The following is a 20,400-nucleotide window of genomic DNA, read 5'->3' as shown; positions in this document are numbered from 1 at the left end:
AGTAAACACTTGGGGAGAAGAGATGTGCATCGAAGGAGCGCACCTACAGTGGCTGACACGGACTGTACACGTCAGTGCAAGACAGGTTTTTCTTGTTTATCTTGGAAGATGTTCTCCGTGGGGATTATGTGCATTCTTCAAGAGAAGAATGGAATACCATTAAGAAGCCACTATTAAATGGGATAAATAAGTAGTTGACCTCGATCCTCCTTTGACCTCACCCCTGCACCGCTCTTCTATTTGTCACCCTTTCAAGATCATCTCCTAATTGGCTGAGAGGAAATCTGCTTCAGTACGGCGGGTTTCCTCTCTGCTAAACTATCTCTACCTGGGTACGACACTGGATCCTAGTTTGAATTTTGCAGTTCTGTGAGATAATGAGGGTTTAATGGTTTGCCATCTGCGTGCTATAAAGCTAAACACCAAAGGAATCAAAGTAATGCCTGCAAGGGTAGAATCAACAGGTAGAATCAACCAGGATATCCAAACCAAACCAAAAGCTCAAACATTCTTAAGATGCCAAAAAATGTAGTTTGACAAGCTGAGAACATTATGGCTGTGTGTGTTTTCATACATCTCTATTTTTCATTACAATAAATAATTGTACTTTGACATAAGGGGATTAGAATTCAGATTGGATTTAAGACAACTGATATTTCTGCAATGTGATGTTTCAGTCAGAAAAGCCTTAAAATACCTTTTTGGTTGAAAATCTCGGCATGAAAATCTTGGCTGACATTACCTCTGATTGCAGTCAGGGTAGCATGACAAACATGGAGCTGATCATCTGAGGAAATCTGTTCACTTAATAAAGACTTGCTTAGAGATCATGTCTAATCTTTTTGATAAAGTAGGACATATTTAGAATCATTCTTAATGTTATAGAAAACAATGTTAATTTTAGGATTCAGAAGATATTAATTATTTAGAAGAAGTTATTTATTTACTTAATTTACCTTACCATAGTGTTCATTTCCTACATGTAGGAAACAATATATATAAATGATTAAATAATTTAAATATTAAAAGAACCAAATTATTCTGGGGGCCTTTATCCACCTCCCTGCTCAGTTATGCATAAGTTAAAGTTAGTAAGTCAAGCTTTGACTTACGTTATAGTGGAAAAAGTATATTTGTTTGATTTAAATATGCAAACTTCCCATAATATTCTTGCAAGGCCAGGATGTACATTACTTGATGGCTTTTATAAAGCAGTGTCAAAACATTTTCTGTAAACCTGCCAGGTTTGTGTACATAAGAGCACGGTTTGTTCTATTACAGTTTAATTTGTTAATGAAACAAGATGGAGTGACTTCCTACTACACCTCTTTATAGGTTTGTGCCGAGGCACAATTAATTTAGCTGCACAGCCCATGTAGGCGTATGTCAGCTAATGTAGTGCAAGAGCTTTTATCTTCATATTTGTAATGAAGAAGGGCAGGTTTCTGGCAAACAGATAGTATTTACTATGTGACTCATTCCCTGTAGACACTTAAAATGTTTTCGCAAATCAGACATAGAACCAGAATCATTTTCTCATTTGGTGCAGCTTGCTTTGCTTGGACGTGTTTCATGCACGGAGGCCATGTCTTGTTTGAAAAAGAAAACTGCCCATTTCCTGAATAGGTCCCATGTGCTGGGATCTGGGATCACAAAACAGTGCCCAATAAAACAAAATGACATAAGAAAAGTGGCTTCACACTGATTGTATGGCCATGTACTACTTATCATTCTCTTAAACAGGCCCCTTTTTTGTTTCTGTGTTTTAGGTACAAGGTAATCCTTGAATGTTGGCGTAAGTAAAGGACGCCACTCACTGTGGCGATAGCATCATTTCTATGAGACTGCGTTTTGATGATGTTTAGAATGTTATTCTCGCCTTGAGGCTACAGTGTAAGCTAACAGTTGCCACAATATATTGTTGCATGACTAATCTCTTATTTCCATCTGCCACTGAGGTTTAGACAAACAGCTCCTCTTCAGTTTCATCTGTAGCCATATTGCAGAAATCACAGCCTTTTTTTTATATAAATTGTGTGGATATCCCAAAACTATGCAAGCAAGCCTACTGATATGGCTAAAGCACTGCAACATTTTCAATTGGATAATCAAAGCATGCATAGCACTGACTGAGCAATGTCTTCTGCAGTTTGTCCACATATATGAAATAGGGTCCAAAACTGTGTGTTTGTACTTGAAAGATCCCAAATAATACTGTAAATTAGCCATCTTTTCATCATAAGAATGGCATTTCAATTTAACACCACTCTGATCACTTTGTGATTTTTCATTAAAATTATTTTTGCCCCCAATAGAGTTTTTTATAACGCAAATCGTTGGAATCGGGGGAGTATTTCTGGCAAATGTACCTGTTATCCCAGCTGGATTTCGATGTCTGAAAGAAAATTTGATCAACGATTGTAAGGAGATTGTAATGCATCATCTTGCATGTAAATGGAAAAATAAGCTGGCATATTTTCATAAATATTTTTGTATCTGTTGGTTTAACCCTCATAGTGTGATTATGAAGTCAAGCCTCCAGTGCTTTGAAATGACATTGTTCAGAAGCCTCTCTCAGTGACTCATTAGACTAAAGTTTTCTGTGCAAACATGTATTTTCTGATTACTCCTTCATTTATGTGGGAGATGTTTTTTTTCTTGAGGGTTTGTACCAGCGGCAACCCCTCAAATTTTTCCATGACCTCCAAAACCTAATAATGATGTGTTAATTAGTTACGTATGTGGATGTTAATTCTCCTTTCTACACGGGCTATGTACTCAATTATTTGGACTGGTGTGTGTGCCAGATATTGGAGTTAAATAGATCATAAAAATGAAAATGACCCATACTTTGGTTATGGAGCTGGAAATGGCTTAATTCAATGGAAAGAAGTTCAACCAACGTGACTTACTCACCTGAATAACAGCAAAGCTTTTCCTTCTTTCAGTCTAGCCGGGCTCAGGGTGGCTTCTCGGGTTAACTGACAGTCTGAGTTAAATAACAGAACTGCTTTCATTTAAAAATCAAAGGTTATGCTTTCACAAAGAGGACATAGAATCACAAGGAGGCAGAGTTAGTATTTTTCAAATGTAACTGTCCTCAACATCAGAGACTCGTGGAATTAAATAAAATATTTACATTGTTCTCAATAAAGGCTTACCATTTATATAATTTTCTCCTGAATGTATTACCAATAAGGCACAAGGGCCGCTTTTACAACAAAGCTGTATTAAGTGCTTCAATCAGTCCAACAATTTCAACTCTATTTACTGCCTGGATAACGGTTCAGTGTGTCAAGAGATGTTGGAGAGATTTCTGGGCTTAGAGAAAGAAGGTTAAAGTTAATTGAAACCACAAAGCAAAAAGTCCTTATACCCTGGCAGGATGTGCTAATGGAAATTCATTTCTTGCAGCAACAATAATTTATTAGGAAATCATCATCATAATAGTCTTTAAGGTAGCATTGATGTGGGTTTAAAGGACTGCCCTCCCGAGGAACGATGCATATAAAATAGTGACAGAAGTCAATTATTTAAGGTGATTCATTCTGGAGTAAATTACCCCAGAGTGACTTTAGCCATGTACAGTGATTAAGAGGTTTGTTGAGTATTGATTTTTCAGATGTTCTTTAACATATGTACGGGTTAATAAATTGCACACCGCATGGCTGGGTTGCTGTGCCACATTGTGCTCATCATTCCAGGAAGACAACAAAGACTCTCTTCTGCATTCCTTTCACTTTTTACCCAGTAACCCTGGGTGACTTATATTATTCTTAAAAAACAAAACACATAAGGCAAAGGACTGATCATGAAAAACACGTACACAGTTCGCCTCCATCAACTTAGCCCTCTGTCTTTTTGCCCCAACCCTGTAATCAAGAAAACTGTATGATATGCTTTGTCTGTAGAATATGAAGTTAATTAGATCAGACCAGTCAAACGTATGTAGGTGAAAAAACACCCAAGTAAGCCTGATATCGCATGTGTCTGAATGTGCAAATGAGAGTCTCTTCGGTATCGCAGAGAAAGAGATTTAAAAGGAATTGTCAGTCATCTTTCATGCGATATTTCAATATAAGTGATATATGATCTTGTCGAGGGCTCGTTTGAATCTGTGTTAAGGGAATGCCTGTACCAGAGGTGAGAATACTGTATTAGCAGAGGCTTGTGATCTGAAGTTTTCACCTGTCTTTTGATGTCAGTGTAATGACAGGACGGAGTCATTAGCGCTGCGTCTCGGAGATTAAGTATGAGCTTTCTATTCATCCTCCCCTGCTTGAATAAAACACAACTTAATTAAAGAGGGAGGGGAAAAGGCATAACTACTTTTTGAAACTGTGTTCCCCCCCCGCCCCGTGTCTTGCTAGCATTTTATGTAAGCATCCGAGTTTTGTTGTGACCGGAAAGGTTTATACAATTTTATTTATTTATTGGATCTGTCAATAAGGTACATCCTGAAGATTAATATTTTTATGGAAAGAAAACTAATTTAGTGGTTCAGACCAGTAGTGTATAATCCCTGGAATGAATGAATACAAGAATAAGATGATTTTGATATATGTCTTGCTGCATAGAGGTTGCACACTTACATTGTAAATATATATATAGTCATTTATTGCACATATATTTTTTTTAAATACATACAGTATGTGTCATATATTTTATGCGAGTTTATTTTGTCCAATTCAGAGTACATTTGTAATGATAAACTGAATTGCTTTAGACAATTTTGCTGTCAAAACGGCTCTTAATTCAGAATCTGCCCTCCGGTATAGTGTCCCATTTCCTGGTATGATCTGCGGGGAAACCACCTGTTGAAATAAATGGGACTTCAGATATTTATTTGGTCCGTTGGGAAGTGTGGAGCTAAACCTCACCAAAACACTCTCGAGTGTCATTGTTGTTCTCGGCAGTGGAGCCATCTGCTCTCGGAAAACAAGGGAACGAGTGCAGGCCATAGCATAGGTGTTTCCAAGGTAATGACCTCAAGGAATGACTAATAATTACATTTTAGGAACTAGTTGCTTAATCTGAAGAGATACCATTTTAAAAAATGCTACAGAGAAGAAAAAAAATGTTTATCATTTTAAGTCTTTACAACCCAAAATGGTTCGAGTTACTGAAGAAAAAACATTGTGCTTCAAGATACAGAATTAAGCCAAACAACCACATTATATACGTCGCCATGCTGGAAGTGATTAACTGTGTAGTTCATTATTCAGTTAGGAAAAAAAAGAAAAAGAACTGAGCCATTTAGTGGTTGGAATGGAAGTTTTTTTTTTCTTCTCTCTCCCTCTCTCTCTCAGTTTTTTCCCCCCTCATCAGTCTACAAGCCAGATCTGCAGTGTCAGCATTCAGCACACAAAAACGGAATTCAGTAAAAGCTCCCTCCACTCAGTGTGAGCTTTTTCCAACAGCTTGCTCCCATCCCCCCTCATGAACTGACATTCTAGAAGAAACATATGCTCCCAGGCCCACTTTACAACAGCTTGTGGTGTATGAATAGGATCTTAAACAGCACATCCACTATGCTAGTGTCTCCAGAGGTACCTGTTTGAGGGCATTGATTTTACAATGCTAATATTGTTTTGCGGTCTTAAAACTTTGCAATGCATCTAAGCGATTGACAGTTTGTTTCTAAATGGTCAGCACCACTGGCTGTTGATAAAATAAAAATGTAGGCCTTTTCTGGGAAGCTGCTTTTTTCAAAAGTAAACAAATTGGAGTTTACGGTAATAAGAAACATTGTTTTGCTAGTGAGTTTTATCTTAGTTTTTATTGAATGGATATTCTACTTTCCTCCTTTTTTTAATTATTGGTTTGTTTTACTTACTTACAATGTCTCTATTTTTAAACATAACATGGTCTCAAATGTAACACAGATGTCATAAAAATTATAAATGTCATGGACATTTTAATAAACATGAATGTAAACACAGAATATGATGTGGCACTTTTTACAAAACATGGGGCCCAGATTTCCTTGACAAATATGTGGAGATTCTTATTGGTCTGGACTATAAAACAATCAAAATATTTCGATTGGATATTTTGGATTGTGATCATGCTTCATTGTATTCCATAAAGCTTTGTACAACCGTTTTATAATATTAATTGAAAGCAGATTTTAAGAGACTGACAACCTTGACAGTCTAGTTTGGATTGGATATTGATAAAGGCATTCACTGCTATACTGTATTGTTACTGTAGTACATACCAGCTGGTTTGGATTAATTATTTATTGCCATTTATACTCACTTCAGATATGTCCCATTTTATGTTGTCTGTTTATGTAATTTATACACATTTTGTAGATGTCTAAGTATTTTTGTATGTTAATGGGTGTTTGGTTAGAATAATTGAAACATTACTATGAGACTGGGTCACAAAATAATTAGTTAGATATGAATATGGAAGACCTTGGAATAAAATTAACTTGCTGCTTAAAAATACAATCTACAAAGCAAAAAAAAAAAAAACGTGTAATTTCCAGACCTGCTCTTGTCCTTATCTACAGTACTGTATCTGTCTGACAATTGGGGGGAAAAAAACATCTTATAAATGTAATATCTGAAAATTAATTAAACCTTGCAGAAGGTTGTTTTTCCCTCTCTTTCATTGAGTGATACAGCTTGCATGGCAATCCATTCCTGAAACCAGATGTTAGTGTTCCATTGTTTGTTTGTTTTGATGTCCAGGTTTCTCCGTAGTCGGCTCCAGGCAGAGGCTTGGAGAAGCCAGCCATCACCATTGATCCCAGCAGCTGGAGCGGCAGCGAAAGCCCTGCCGAAGACATCGAGAGGATGAGTGACTCGGCAGACAAGCCTATTGACAACGACGCAGAAGGTGTCTGGAGCCCTGACATTGAGCAGAGTTTCCAAGAAGCACTGGCCATCTATCCTCCATGTGGAAGGAGGAAAATCATCTTATCTGATGAAGGAAAAATGTACGGTAAGGACTCAAGGTTTATGGTTACTCCAAGCTGGGCTGACAATCCCGAACAATGCTGAGAGTGTCCTGGCCAGGGAGTTGTTTTTGGTTTTGGTACACAGTGTGGAGCCTTGCATTGCATGCCATTCCCTTCATGGACCAAGTTTAAATCAAACCACCTATTTTGTTTACTTGTTCATTTTTTTTTAATTATAAATGATCATGACATGGCTATAAAATGAATGACTCACAGCACTATGCATTACAGAGCTCTATATGAGTCAGTTTTGTTTTTTTGTGTGTTTTGAGAAGGGATAGAAACGTGCAGCAACAACAACAAAACAAAAATGGAAGTTAATACTGGTAATCAGACTGAAATTGTCAATCAAGAATTCATGACTAAGACAGGAGTCCTGTCTTTACCCACCAGTGGCAACCACATATTAATGTCTTGAGCTGCAGAAGTAGGAGTCTATAAGTAAACCAGCATGAACTATTAGTCGAGAGCAGATGGTACTGCGGTTGCCACCAGCTGTGCCCCCCTCCCCCATTCCTGGCTGGGTGATGTAATGGAAAGAAGGAATATTTTCTTTCTGTGGTGTTGGAGTCTCTCACAGGCTGTCAGTGTCAAATGAAAGCAGAAAGAACCCTCAGGGCATTAGTTTGCAGCTGTCATGTGACCCCTTTGGCCAAATGAAATGTAAAGTCTGGAAAACAGGGAGTTGTAATGAAGCTTCTCAGCTGCTGGTACAAAGAGATTTCAGACCACAGATCCCCTGTGCATTGTGTTTGCCAAAAAATATGCTCACTCTGCACAGGATTAAAGTAAAATAAATACGTTTGCTTTGTAAGTTTTAAATGATTAGCTTTAAATATGCAGCACCATAATTTGCTGGAGATCTTCAGATCAGATGCAAACAGTCTTATGATTGAAAACATGCTGTTTCCATAATTGGGGTTAAAAGAAAAAAAAAAAAAAGTTTGATGAACTGCTGGACTTTGTGAAGGAACCGAAGGATTTTTAAACACTGGAACAATTCAGACTCCCAGTCCACATTAACCGCCATTTTTTTTAAGCTGGTATTGAGTAAGTTGAATTACATTTATTTCGTAATAGACACAAGAAAGAAGTAAAATGATCAGCTAGCTCAGATTTAGAAGAAAAGCTTTATATTTAAATTAGTTGTTTGAGAGAAAAGGAAAGTAGATGTATTTATTAAAAACAAAAACATAAATACATTCTACTAAGTGTTATTATCTATTAACATAATTATTTGTGTGAAGCAGTATCATTTTTTCAAAGGTGTCATATACATTTAAAATGTAACCATGAGGTTTGTCTCTTTAAGTCATGGGGAGTGCGGTCCTTTCCAGGTCACAGGTGGAAACAAAATCCCTCTTTCAGTTACAACACCAGATCACAAGTTTAAAAATAAATTTGACATTTCAGGATCCCCTTATTGGAGCCCCAACTGTTTCATTAGTCTTCAATCGCATTTAAAAACTAGACCTCCTGTAGATCAGTTATGTGAACACTTTTTTTTTCTTCTTAATATAATTATGAAGGGCCGTGGTCGAGCCTCTAGGCTGCCGTGGGGAAGTTCAGCTTGGTGTCTGTGCTCGTCAAAGAGTATTAAATGTTTTTGGATTGTTTATTTACAGCAAGGTTATTTTTGTAGTTTTACTATCAATTTTAAGCTGTCAAATCCCCTATACAAAAAAAAATGGCAATGCAAAGAAACTACTGTAACAAATGTATTCTTCTTTTGCACTAAAGCAACCCCACCACCCACACACACATGCTTTTTTTTCAAATTCAAATTCAAGTTAACTGTTAACTGTTCAAGTTAGGGATGAGTCACACTGAACTGCAGTATTACTTCAGCTTACATTACATTGTCATAACCCTCAGTGAGGTCAATATGTATGCCTATGAATTCATATAACATTTTATATTCATGATCAGTAAAAGGCTGCAAATACTGCACACTTTAAAATCAGATGAACAATTCAATGCACTTTTAAATGACAGCCCCTTGCAAAGTGAAAGTTGGCCAGTGTGTTCTTTAATGTGTTCTTCAAAATAGAAGTTGTTTACATCTGTGTTTGCAAAAATCAAGTGTAATGTTTGTCAACCATTTGTCCAGTTTTTAGTGCAGTATTACAATTTCAGTGACTGATTTGAATGCAATTGAAATGATTGGAGGTCAGTCCCACCAGATGTGTGAGATCAGATTGTATGTTGATTCAACTGGTATAGCAATCACAGTCTTGAGAAGGGAATCTCATTATAAAGTGCTGAAAAGTACAAATTCAGCACTATACATTACTTGAAAGCAATACAGTAAGTTAAATGTAATGTATGTACTTATTGAAATACTTAATTGGCTCTGCAGGTGTATAGAAAACTATTGGACTCTCTTGCATCCTTATGCAAAATATCGTGTTTCTGGTCAAGTTTGTGGGGGTCGTGTGTCTTGAGTTCAACTCATGGTGTAAAGAGGGGTATTGCTTTGGCAACGTTGCTTCTGTGGGCCACAACAAATAGGCCTTGGTGTTTCACACAAGAGTAAGTAGTTACTTTTCCTTTTGTTATGCAGCTCAAAACAATATACTCCTGCAAAACGGGCAAAGGACAAGACTTCGGAAGCAGTCTTTCTCATGACTTTGAGGTTAAGTACAAGTGGTCACAAGAAAGCGAACACTTTTAAGTGCCATACTTGCAGTTTGAACCACTTTCTAGCCGAAGGTCTGTGTATCGTTGCCTTCTTCCAGTACTCCAGTAAAATTCCCCAGGATCCAGGAGAGCGGTGCTGTGCACTGCAGCCCAGGACTGCTTACACACACATTGTGAAGGGAGGGCTTTTATGTCACACAGACTCTGTTTCTGGGTCCTAGTGCCCAACAATTTAGTTCAATAATGAATTTAAATTAGCAGATTTCTGCAGATTAGCAGTTTTTGTCTGTGTATGGGCATAGCTCTAAATCTCACTGTGGCATGCTCTGCCTAATTATAGCTAGACATAGTTTTTTAAATGCATTTTTAAATGCTGTGTGTAAACCTAATGCATTAGATTTACATGTAATTAAAGACAATTACTTGCAAGCAGTAGTAAAACTGCAGTTGGTTAGAGATTTATAAACTGAATACACAATTGAGATCAGCTGGTTTTTATTATGGGTTTTATTATTGTTTTGTATCAACAAGGAAACAAGCATTTTGTTCAAGACTTATCTCCTGAAGATGAATAATGTATTGCACATTTCATGTTTACTTTAATTACTGTCTGTCTTGCGTGAGAGAAGCATTGTTTGCCATATAGTGTTCCCTTCTTTCTGATCAGTGATTCCACATAAGCAAAGCAGTTTTAGCCATATATCAAAGGCATGGAAAAAATCAACATGTAGAATGCAGATGTCTTAAATAAAAAAAAAAAGAAAAGGAAAAGAGAAAAAATACTTGGTAGTTCATTTAGGACGAAACGATGCTGGTTGTAGAGCTAATGAGAAACCTTTTAAGTGGTGCTCTCCACTTCAGTAGGGTAAAATTTTAAGATATGTGTTGAAACTAAAAATCGCACTAGACATTATCCAGTTTATTCCTATTCATTCCCAGTTCAGTGTTTTGATTCGTCGACAGCATTGTTCTTATGGCATCTGCAAGTAAAGCAAAGGCTCAGGTATTTTAGCTATGGGAGACTCGTGGATTGCATAAGATGTTATGCATTGCTCACTATGAGAAACAGGGTCCTGAGTGCCCTTAAGCCCTTTGTTCTCTTGGCTGAATGCAGTTAATTAGCAACTGTCTCTATAGCAACTGCCTCTTAGTTCAAAACAATGTCTAATTTTTGCAGCTAAGCTTATCATACTGTTTACCTGAAGGGCTTTTTGCTGCTTTGAGTCTCATTTGAACTGGCTCCATGCCTAGCTTTAGAGGTTAATTGTGAAGACGGCAAAAACACCATGACAGCTGCATTGTAAACACTGCTCAGTGGTGCTGATTTTCAGAAACTAATATACGGAGAATTTGCACACTCTTGAGGGGAGATTCTGGTTAAGGCCAAGCATCTCTGTAATAAAACAAAACTCTCTGCGTTTGTTTACATTTACCTTTAGCTTTTGGTTTTTGACCCACCCACCGCCACACACACGCAGGAAAAATAAAAAAAGGCATTTCTACAGGGAAATATAGGCTAGCCTACTACACTTGCTCTGTGGAATTGTATACACTTTTATGATGTTGATATGTAAATGTATCCTATGATGCATTAAATTGTTCACACAAACAAGCTTTAATCCTGCTGCCTTTTTCAAATAGTCAGACCAGGCAAAGCAGTCAATAATATTTATTATGTGTGAAACAGCCATCTGTTGAATGGCTTTTAGAGACTGTTTGGTTTCTGTCAGTTGGTCTGTTGGTCTATGCTAGGTTTCTTTGATATCAGTTTGATTTAGAAGTGAGAAATATTTATAAGCATATTTTTTAATCAAGAAAATCTTACAACAGCAAGTCAAAATGTCATAATACATACCTCATACTTAACAAGTTTTGTGAAAGGCTCAGTATTCAAACCACAGAAGTTACCGCAGTCCCAAAAATAGAGACAGGATTTTTTTTTATCTGTCAAAACTACATATTTGAAGTTTTATATAATTTTGCTAGTACGGTAAAACGTATTGTTTTAATAGTTTGTCTTATTCCTGAATGTTTTTCTGAAAAGGCATGATTGTAATGACCTGTGAACCATGCCACTCATGCAGTTTGTCCAAAACTAGTAAGCCTGTGCCTATAAAATTGTCATTTGAGTTTATTTAACTTTTGCCTTCATAAGACATGAAAATAATGCTTTCTATTTTTGAGTAAAGCTTTCTGGCAAAAAAAAAAAAAATCAGTCGGCCAAGTAAATTATATCTTGTGCTTTGTATTGCTGAACGATATTGTATTATGTTGCACAGTTACTTTTCCTAATTTATTTTGTATTGTGAGTCACCTTCCTGAAAGGTGTCAACTGAGTAAATTTAAACTAATTTAAACTGCTACAGCACCTCATCTGTAGACAAACAAACCACACACAGGAGCGTTTCCTGTATAGGTTGCATTGTAACAGTGTCAGCTGCTACAGCTTGATGTAGTCCAATTTTCATACATGATCAGCTTGGCCCTTTTTTTTTTTTTTTGCAGTTGCACATTTAACTCGCTTTAATCTCCCGCTGTCGGTCTTTTAATTTATATATGCAAGTGCAACTTCGAGACTGCTTTGCCCAACAGCGGTGTACCTGGTGCCACTTTAGCACCTAGACAGGTTTGGGTCTTACAGCTAGCGTCAGTGTTGGCACTAAGTGGTACTTTGTTTGCAGGGATGCCACGGATCAGTTAGGCATAATGTCTGAGCCTCGCCTTCGCTGTCCCTGAATCCATTCCTCTGGGGCCGGTATTGTCAGTGGCGAATGCACATAAAGAATCTGCCTGAATACTGCCCGCTGTGTAGATAAATAGGAATTTACAGGTCTGTTCAAACCTGAAGTCATCTGAATTAGTGCAGAAAGAATGATCTGGAGTTAGGTTTGGAGAAGCACCACAGATTTCAAGTATAATCACCTTATTTGGTTTGTATTGCAGCTTTAGAGAATGGCATCGCTGTTGTTGTTTTTACACATTTCTTGCTGAAGTTGTTTTTATATTATTATTTATTTGGCAATACGCATTTGAAATTCTATACGTTGGAAATGAACTGTGTTTATTCAAATATATCTGTGCTTAACTGTGTCATACTTCCCTAACGAAATGTTTGTAAAGGTCTGAAAGCTGGTGGTACATCAATAGGGACAGTTAAGTCTGACAGTCACATTTAATCAAAAGCCCCTTTTTTCTTTTTTGGTTGAATATGAAGTACCGATATGTTAACCGATCGTTTTTTGCTTTGTTGTAATTCCATTAATCTGTACCTATTTGACCATCTGGCAGGTAACAAATAAAGACCTCTCTTTCAGTATCTATAGACCTATTTACTGCTTATATAGCATGAATAGAGTGTAGAGTGTATGTAGGATAAAGAACGCTACATTCATATGAAGGATTCTATTAAGAAAATATATACACCTTAACTTAATCATAACCTGAAAGAAGTGCAAATAGCTGGTGTTTTATACCCTTAGTAATTATATGCCATTCAAGTCCGCCATCAGGGACACTCTATCAATAGAAATGTATAGGTCTGTGGAAACGCAGCAGGCTCTGTTTTCCTTTTTGGGTCACATACTAATGGTTAAATGTCAACCATTTCTCACATGTCATTTTGCTATTTCCATGACCTATGTGAAAATAAGACACATTACATAGCTTCAGTAATTGAGTTATTATTACTGTACCCTTTGTACATTCACCCATAACCTTAAAATGAAATAATTAAACCAGAAGGTTATCCTACCTTCTGTCTTTTGTTCATAGTACAGGACTTACAATGACATATATATATATAACACTATAACACTAAGATTTATGAGGCTGAAATTAACTTAAAAAAATATGAAATGTTCCAACTGTATCCTGTCCTTCCTAATAGTAATGTTTTTTGTTTTGTTTTTTCAAGGAAGTAATTCTGCTGTTTGTGGGTGTATTTAACAGATTGGATAAGTTGGCTTTGTGAAGCTGTGACCTGAATCATCTTTGCTTTGCGGGGCTGGCATAAGGTCACTTAGCTGGATGTATTTGCAGTGCAGTTACTCTGCTAACATGCAGAGGTGAACTTAAGTAATTAAATAAAATAAGCTAGTGGGTGCACAATGGTGTCCTGTAATAATGTGTCCGTAACAGCCACAGCTGAAGTCCATTCCATATGTTTGTGTCACATGTTTCATTAACTACTAAATACATTTTGGGAACAAAAAAAACCACATTATTAGTGAAGTAATATTATTATAGCCCAGATGCATTTCCACATCAGGTCGCCAAAAAATACTTCACTGCATAGAACAGTGAGGAGAAAGCACTCTCATAGGCATGGTCAAAAATAACATACTTACCATCTCAGCACAGCTTGGGATTTCAAGAATTACCCTCAGAGATTCTATTGATAACCACAGCTATACACCTGTTAAATAAATTAATCTGGTTAATTTGTGTCGGAGGGTGGTTGGAGGCAGCGGGCGGGTATTTGGAATTTCACTTCATAGGTAACCCTCTCTGGAGTCCTTGGATACATGACAGCTGCCCAAAGCCCACTGTTTATTCACATTTATCTGTATACAGCACCTTCTGTTCAGATGTACCAAACAGCCAACCACATCACATGTTTGGACTTACTCTCTAGTTTCGCTCTGGATAAAAGATCAACAGTATTCATTTGGAGCAGACGCAAACCAAAGCTGGAGGTATATGGCTGAGGAAATGGAGCTGTATTTCCGTTTTGCAATAAATGTACCTCAGTTTTTTTTTTGCCTGTATATTGAATTATTTCATTTTGTATATTGAAGTCTTCATATCTAATGTCCAGTCTTGAGAACACAGATGGGAGAGAGTAGTATTATTACATTGAGAAAAGTCAGATTATTACTTTTTTTTTTTTTTTTTTTTTTTTCTTTCCTCATAGTACAGGCTTTTTTCTGTGGATTTAAAGTGTAGATATGTCTGATCCATTCACTGTATTAAGATGGCACCAAACAAAGCTTCCAATTGGCTGTCAATTCTCAGAGACCCAGATTTGTTTTAATTTGTTAGAGACACAATTGTCTTAAAAGAACCTGATGATTTATCTTTTACAGCCTGAAAAGGTGATTTCCCCACCTCTCAGTTTCATGGTGTTGTTTTCACAGTGCTCAGTGTTGAGAGTGTAGTCGACTCTGTCTGCACTTGGTTGTTAGAACAATAAAATAAATCTTTGTTTAACTATGACTTCGCTTTCCCCTGTATATTTGGAGACAGGTCTGCAGACCAAAGATGTACCTAAAGAAATGCAAAAACTGAAAGGGTGGCATACTTTAACTAAGGAGTATGTGTACATTACATGTTTGTAATGAATGTACTCTTAAAGGTATTTAAAATAATATCTCAATGTTCCTTATTTATACTTATGCTATACTAATATTGATATTCCTGTTAATCACAGCTATTAAATATAATCACAATCTGCTCCAGAGAAATGCTAAATAGATTCAAATATATAACTATGATCAAGTTTGCAACCTAGAAAGAGAGCATGAACATTTAATTAATTGCAAGGAGAGCTTCACTAGGAACTCTGTGGAAATGTGCATTGGAGTTGCAATACATTGGTATAAATAAATGCAATCAGGCCTGCCGGGCACAGTGTACTGCTAGTAACATTACTACACCCGTGTGGATTCATCCAGTGAGAAACCCCTAAAGCAGCCACCACAATTGACATGTTACTGCTTGTCTGAAACGATTGCCTCCACAACTGTGAACTAAGCATGCCTCTATTTTTCTGTGTCCGTCTGAGTGCAATGAAAAGCTTCAGGTGATGAATATCGTTTAGCTGACACAAAACAGGATAAACTTAAAAATGTGAGGGGATAGCTTGTTGTTTTTCTCTCTCTCCCCCATATAAACTACTTGAAAATATCAATATATTATATCTAAATTCTTAAACCTTAAGGGTTGAAAGAATAATTATGATGATGATGATTTAATGGTGATATGGTGATACTAGTCAGAAGGATTTCAAATTTTACCATTTTATAGTCTCACATCTGTTCTGGATCGGTCTGTAGAAAAACAGGAATCTTCATTCACAGAAAGTCTCACATATTTCAGGAAAGAAGCTATTAAAGAGTATAATTATGACCGGCCCTCCCTTTTGGACTTCCCTCAGTTATATGTCTGGCTGCTGTCTAGGTGGTGTCAGTTCACTTTTTCTTCCGAAGTTTGGAGGTCTAGGGTTTCCTCGATGTTCTGCTGCTGCTGCTGCTGTTTTTTTTTGTTTTGTTTTTTTCACAAAGTTATCATTACACTCCAAATTCAGGAAATCATTTAAAACAACAAATGCTCATAATAGTTTGGTATATCATTTTGAAGAAGTACTCTGGTCTCCAGTCAAGTTATTAGGGTGTGTCAGGGAGTGAAACAAGCTGTACATTTCTCCCAGTGCCGTGCGTGGGCTGGTTTCAGGTTTCAGCAACTTGATTGGTCCTTGTACTAGTTAAATGTGCATTTGGCCTAACATCTTAAAGATGCAGCATCCATTAAATCTGATATATTAGAGAGACACCGCAATATCACCATTATAGAAGAATTTAAGAAATGTGCGCTGTGCATAGTTAGATCAGTTAAGAATCCACTTCTGTTCATTGTGGATTTTTAAAACACTGTAGCAGTTCTTCTAAATGTCCAGCTTACTTTAGGAAATGCTGCCTCAACTGAGGACTTGTTTTTATTCTTTGTAAGAATATTAGATTGTTACAACAATTGAAGTGGGAAGTGGACATTGTACAAGAACATATTTTGACAGGATAAATCACATAAGGTTTTCAGATTGTTATTATAATTTATTTAAATCTATTGCTGACATTCCAGTTTCTCTCTCCTACCTTTTTTTCTGCTAAACAAAGGTCATTTTACAGCTTTTTTCTCGGGCAACCTATTTCTTCTAGCCATTTTGCTTGAATAAAATCACTGTGACGAGTAATTGAATAACACTAATTTCATCCACCAGTATGCCACAGACATTTAGTAATGTAGTTCTATAAAGTGGCTACTGTTGGCTTTAAGTGTTCTCAGTGCAAGGAATAATGTTGCAAATAACTGCATGAAGCCTTGCCTGATGATTTGAAACCGGTCATAAGCCATAGCATAATTTCCACTAGTATCAAATTATTGATCAGCATTTAAGGGGATCAAAATAAAAAGGGACCTTCTGTGTAATTCTCTGCTTCTTTCCTGATGCTGAGTTGATAAAAGTGAAGGTTGAACTGAGTGAAGGCACAGCTGTTTTTTTTTGTTTTTGTTTACTTCATTATAGATACCAAATCAGACCTCCTGCATTATCAGTCTGATTGGTTGTGGTGATCACACTAAAATTGTGCACAATGTTGGTGTGCTATTTTGTGCTTATATATATAGTATCCTTCAGTGTAGTTAGGTATGTGTTACTCTACAATCTACAAAAGACTTTCCAAGAGTATAATGAGATGATCCTCTCTGGCACCATGAGAGACACCCAATACTCTGTGTGACTGTTTTACTGCAAAGGTCAATTTTTGGAAAAGGAAGAAATTAAAAAAAAAAAAAAAAAAAAGACCTGCCCTTCTGTGCAGTTACGGGAGGAAATTGTAGTATTAGTTCCTTGTCAAGAAGGAAAAAAAAACGTACAGTGAAGTTTGACTTTTCATTTACACGTTGTGGCCACTGCTAACAAGTTTTTCTTCTTGTTCAAATACTAGATTGATCCTGAGAAATTGAAAATATTGATTTAACCCTGTGTCTGACTAGAAGCCCGGGCGCCTGCCAGCACAGTCTTAGCACATTACAATTGCTTGCTCGTAATTCCTCAGGGGACTCGTAATAACTACTGCATTTGTCTTCCCATCCTCTGAAATTATTCTAGCAGTTGTCTGAGTCAGTCGATTCATTTGATCCCACTCCTGTAAGACATATTGCAGCCCAATAGACTTTGCTCACCAGTAATATATGTGATGATATAGTTAGTTGTACCTAATTGATAGAGTGATTCAGGCATTGGTGAACAATATTAATTGGTCCCCAGTGGCCACAGACGAATGTACCAGGAGCAGTAGGCCGTATTAGCCTCTCAAGAATAGGCGGTGCTGAGAGGAGACAAACACAGCTTGAACTGAAAATTGACAGGGTCTTCCATCGTGCTTTAAGTAACCTAGGTTGGAATTATTAACAGGTGAAAAAAGGTATTGTGCTGTTATTCATTAAAGTGTCCCCCCCACCCCTTGAGAAACAAATACCTGTCATTTTTTTAAGGAAATCTATTAAAGTACTTCCAACAAAATTGCAGTCTCCTCACAGCTGTTTGGTTTTGATTGTCTGTGATAAAAAGGGAAAGAAACAATCTTTTTTGCTTTACACTTTTGTTATAAGAACAGTGTGTTAAAAGTCATTCAAGATAATAGCTTATGATTTAACTTGGGTGTTTTGCATTATTTGGAATATAAAGACACGCCAAACACATGCTTAATATTTTTTTTCTCATTATTATTATATTATATATTATTATAGAAATTCTTAGTGCAGTCCATATTATTACTTGCTGTGGAATGACAGAATATCAGAAGACAATGATTAAATAACTTATACTGCTATCACTGGGGCATATAAAACATGTTTCAAAATGGTCTTCTGTGTTCATGCTGCAGTATTTATTTTTTGTTAGTGTGGAACCAGAAATATAATTCTCTTCAAGAAGCTACATCACAATGTATACATTTGTTTCTGCATCTTGAAGAAATTATATTTGTCTACCATACCAATGCAGACAGTTCTGCAAATTATACGAAGATGTTGGGATGATATTGTCCTGGGTTTAGGAGTATTTTTCCACAGTACGCTGTTAAGCTTTTTATTTAAACAATTAACATATCATTAATACAATAGGTACATAAAAAAGAAAAACCTCAAACAAGTGTTTCTGTTCTGTAATACATTCCAGTTATGCACACAAAAAATGCATGTGTGTTACAGGGAAGAAATAAAAGCAGCTGATATGTCTACATTTTCCCAAAGCAATTTTAAACCCTTGATGTGTCAGTTCATTATTGGAAGTTAATTACTGTAATCAGGTAACACCTTGTGAAGTCTAGTAATATGAGCAAATGAATAAAGGCATTGTGTGCATGTATATGTGTCAATTTAAATTCATTGCATGTCTCCTTTGAGGAGCAGAATACCTGTCTATCTGTGGAAAAGTAGTCTTGGAAAAGGGAAGAATAGTCTGAGAGCTGATCAAATGTACACCCTCAGACAGACCACTAAGGTGATAGAATTGTTTTCTGCCAACAAATTAAATGGATATAAATTAAGGGAAATTATTTTGAGAAATCTATTAATACCCTCAAGTTTGAATCTCCAATCTTCTTCCATTCCTTAGTGGATTAATAGTTATATATATATATATATCTCCTCACACTTTCATCTAAAGCTGCACGACTGTGAAAGGGTTTAGGAAATGAGAATCCAGATGAGGTTTACCTATTGTTTTAACTCATGGCATGGAAGATTATCTTGTCATAATAAATGTCAAGGAATTAGGGGGGGATATATCAATGAGACTTCAAAGCAGTTCTCGGCCTGTTTGCATGGGGTCTGGAACTCTGACCTTCACACACAGAAAACACTCTCCAGCTCCTGCAGTTGTGTACTGCAAGTTGTGACCGTGTGGGTGCGTGTGTACCTTTATAACCATTGAAGTGATTATTCTTCATATGGAAGCTGTATTAAATACCCTCATAATTGCATTTGTTTTCCCTAGTTTTCGGTGATCCTGGGTTGCAGCCCCCAGCTAATGTGTGTGTTGTAGATTTCGGCTGACCAAGGTTTATTTCTCACTTTTTACATCCTAAAAGTCCTCTTTCATTAGGTCGTCTTCGAACTACTTGTTCTGACAGAGTAGTTCCCAATTCTCTCTATCCTTCACTAGAGAGCACTGTACCTAATTTGTGATATTTTCTTTTGCAGTCTCTTACAGACTTAAGATGTCTACCTTCAGTGGGGGTTGTGAACCTTTTCAGTCCACTGTGATGCAGCCATGTACGGATTTTGTCTCTGTAAACATCGTGACGGCAGCCTGTCTTGTGTATCTGGAGCGTTTCATGTGTAACCTGGGAGACCTTTTTTATATTACTGAGCAGTATCATTTGCATCTAAAAAATAAACATCTACATCAATTGGGGCATGAAAATACAGCCATTGATACATTGGCTTATGGATATGGATAACACAAAATGTGTTAGTTCTGATAAGATCAGAGCAGATGGCCATCCGAGGCACACCCCCCCTGTTTTTAAATATCCCTCATCATATTTGCATTGTTTTACAACCTGATTTTTTCTCATTGTGTAATAATTAAAGCTTTGCCTTTATTTTATCACGAACTTGCAGTATTTGAGTTGTTGTTTTGTAAGTCGGGTTTGTATTGTGAGCAGGTCAGAAGAAGGGGGTCCCTAGAGGTTCGTCTGTGTTTTTGGGTTAAAAATCAAACACTCGTCACTTAACTGTGTACTGGAACTGGTAGGTTTACAGGAACCATGGCTAATTAAGCATATTAAACTCATTGTCTTAAAAATAACTTGATTTACTGTTAATGACTTATTTTGGCAAAACCCTTACCGAGTTAAACAAGAGAAAGGAACTGAACCACTTTGATGGCACGCCTGCCTCTTTTCTAGTTTCCTGCTGTATGTACACAGCCCTTTTAATTTCAGAAACTTAAATTACTGTTGCCTTTTGCCAAATTAGTGCCAGTTTTGTGTGGTTTGTGGCTTCCT

At 36.8% G+C, this 20,400-nt stretch overlaps 1 protein-coding gene across 1 annotated transcript in view; it reads left to right on the top strand.

Annotated features, from left to right (window-relative positions):
• Window positions 1–20,400, top strand: part of LOC136747544 (transcriptional enhancer factor TEF-1-like) — a 64,360-nt gene that overhangs the window by 15,506 nt on the left and 28,454 nt on the right. The window contains 1 exon segment of the mRNA XM_066700429.1: window positions 6,702–6,954. Within this exon segment, the coding sequence (XP_066556526.1) occupies window positions 6,807–6,954 (148 nt within the window). The 5' untranslated portion in view covers window positions 6,702–6,806.

The sequence above is a fragment of the Amia ocellicauda genome, chromosome 4, assembly GCF_036373705.1.
Source record: "Amia ocellicauda isolate fAmiCal2 chromosome 4, fAmiCal2.hap1, whole genome shotgun sequence".
NCBI lineage: Eukaryota > Metazoa > Chordata > Actinopteri > Amiiformes > Amiidae > Amia > Amia ocellicauda.
Note: the sequence above shows the minus strand (reverse complement) of the source record. Positions and strands in the feature narration are given on the sequence as shown.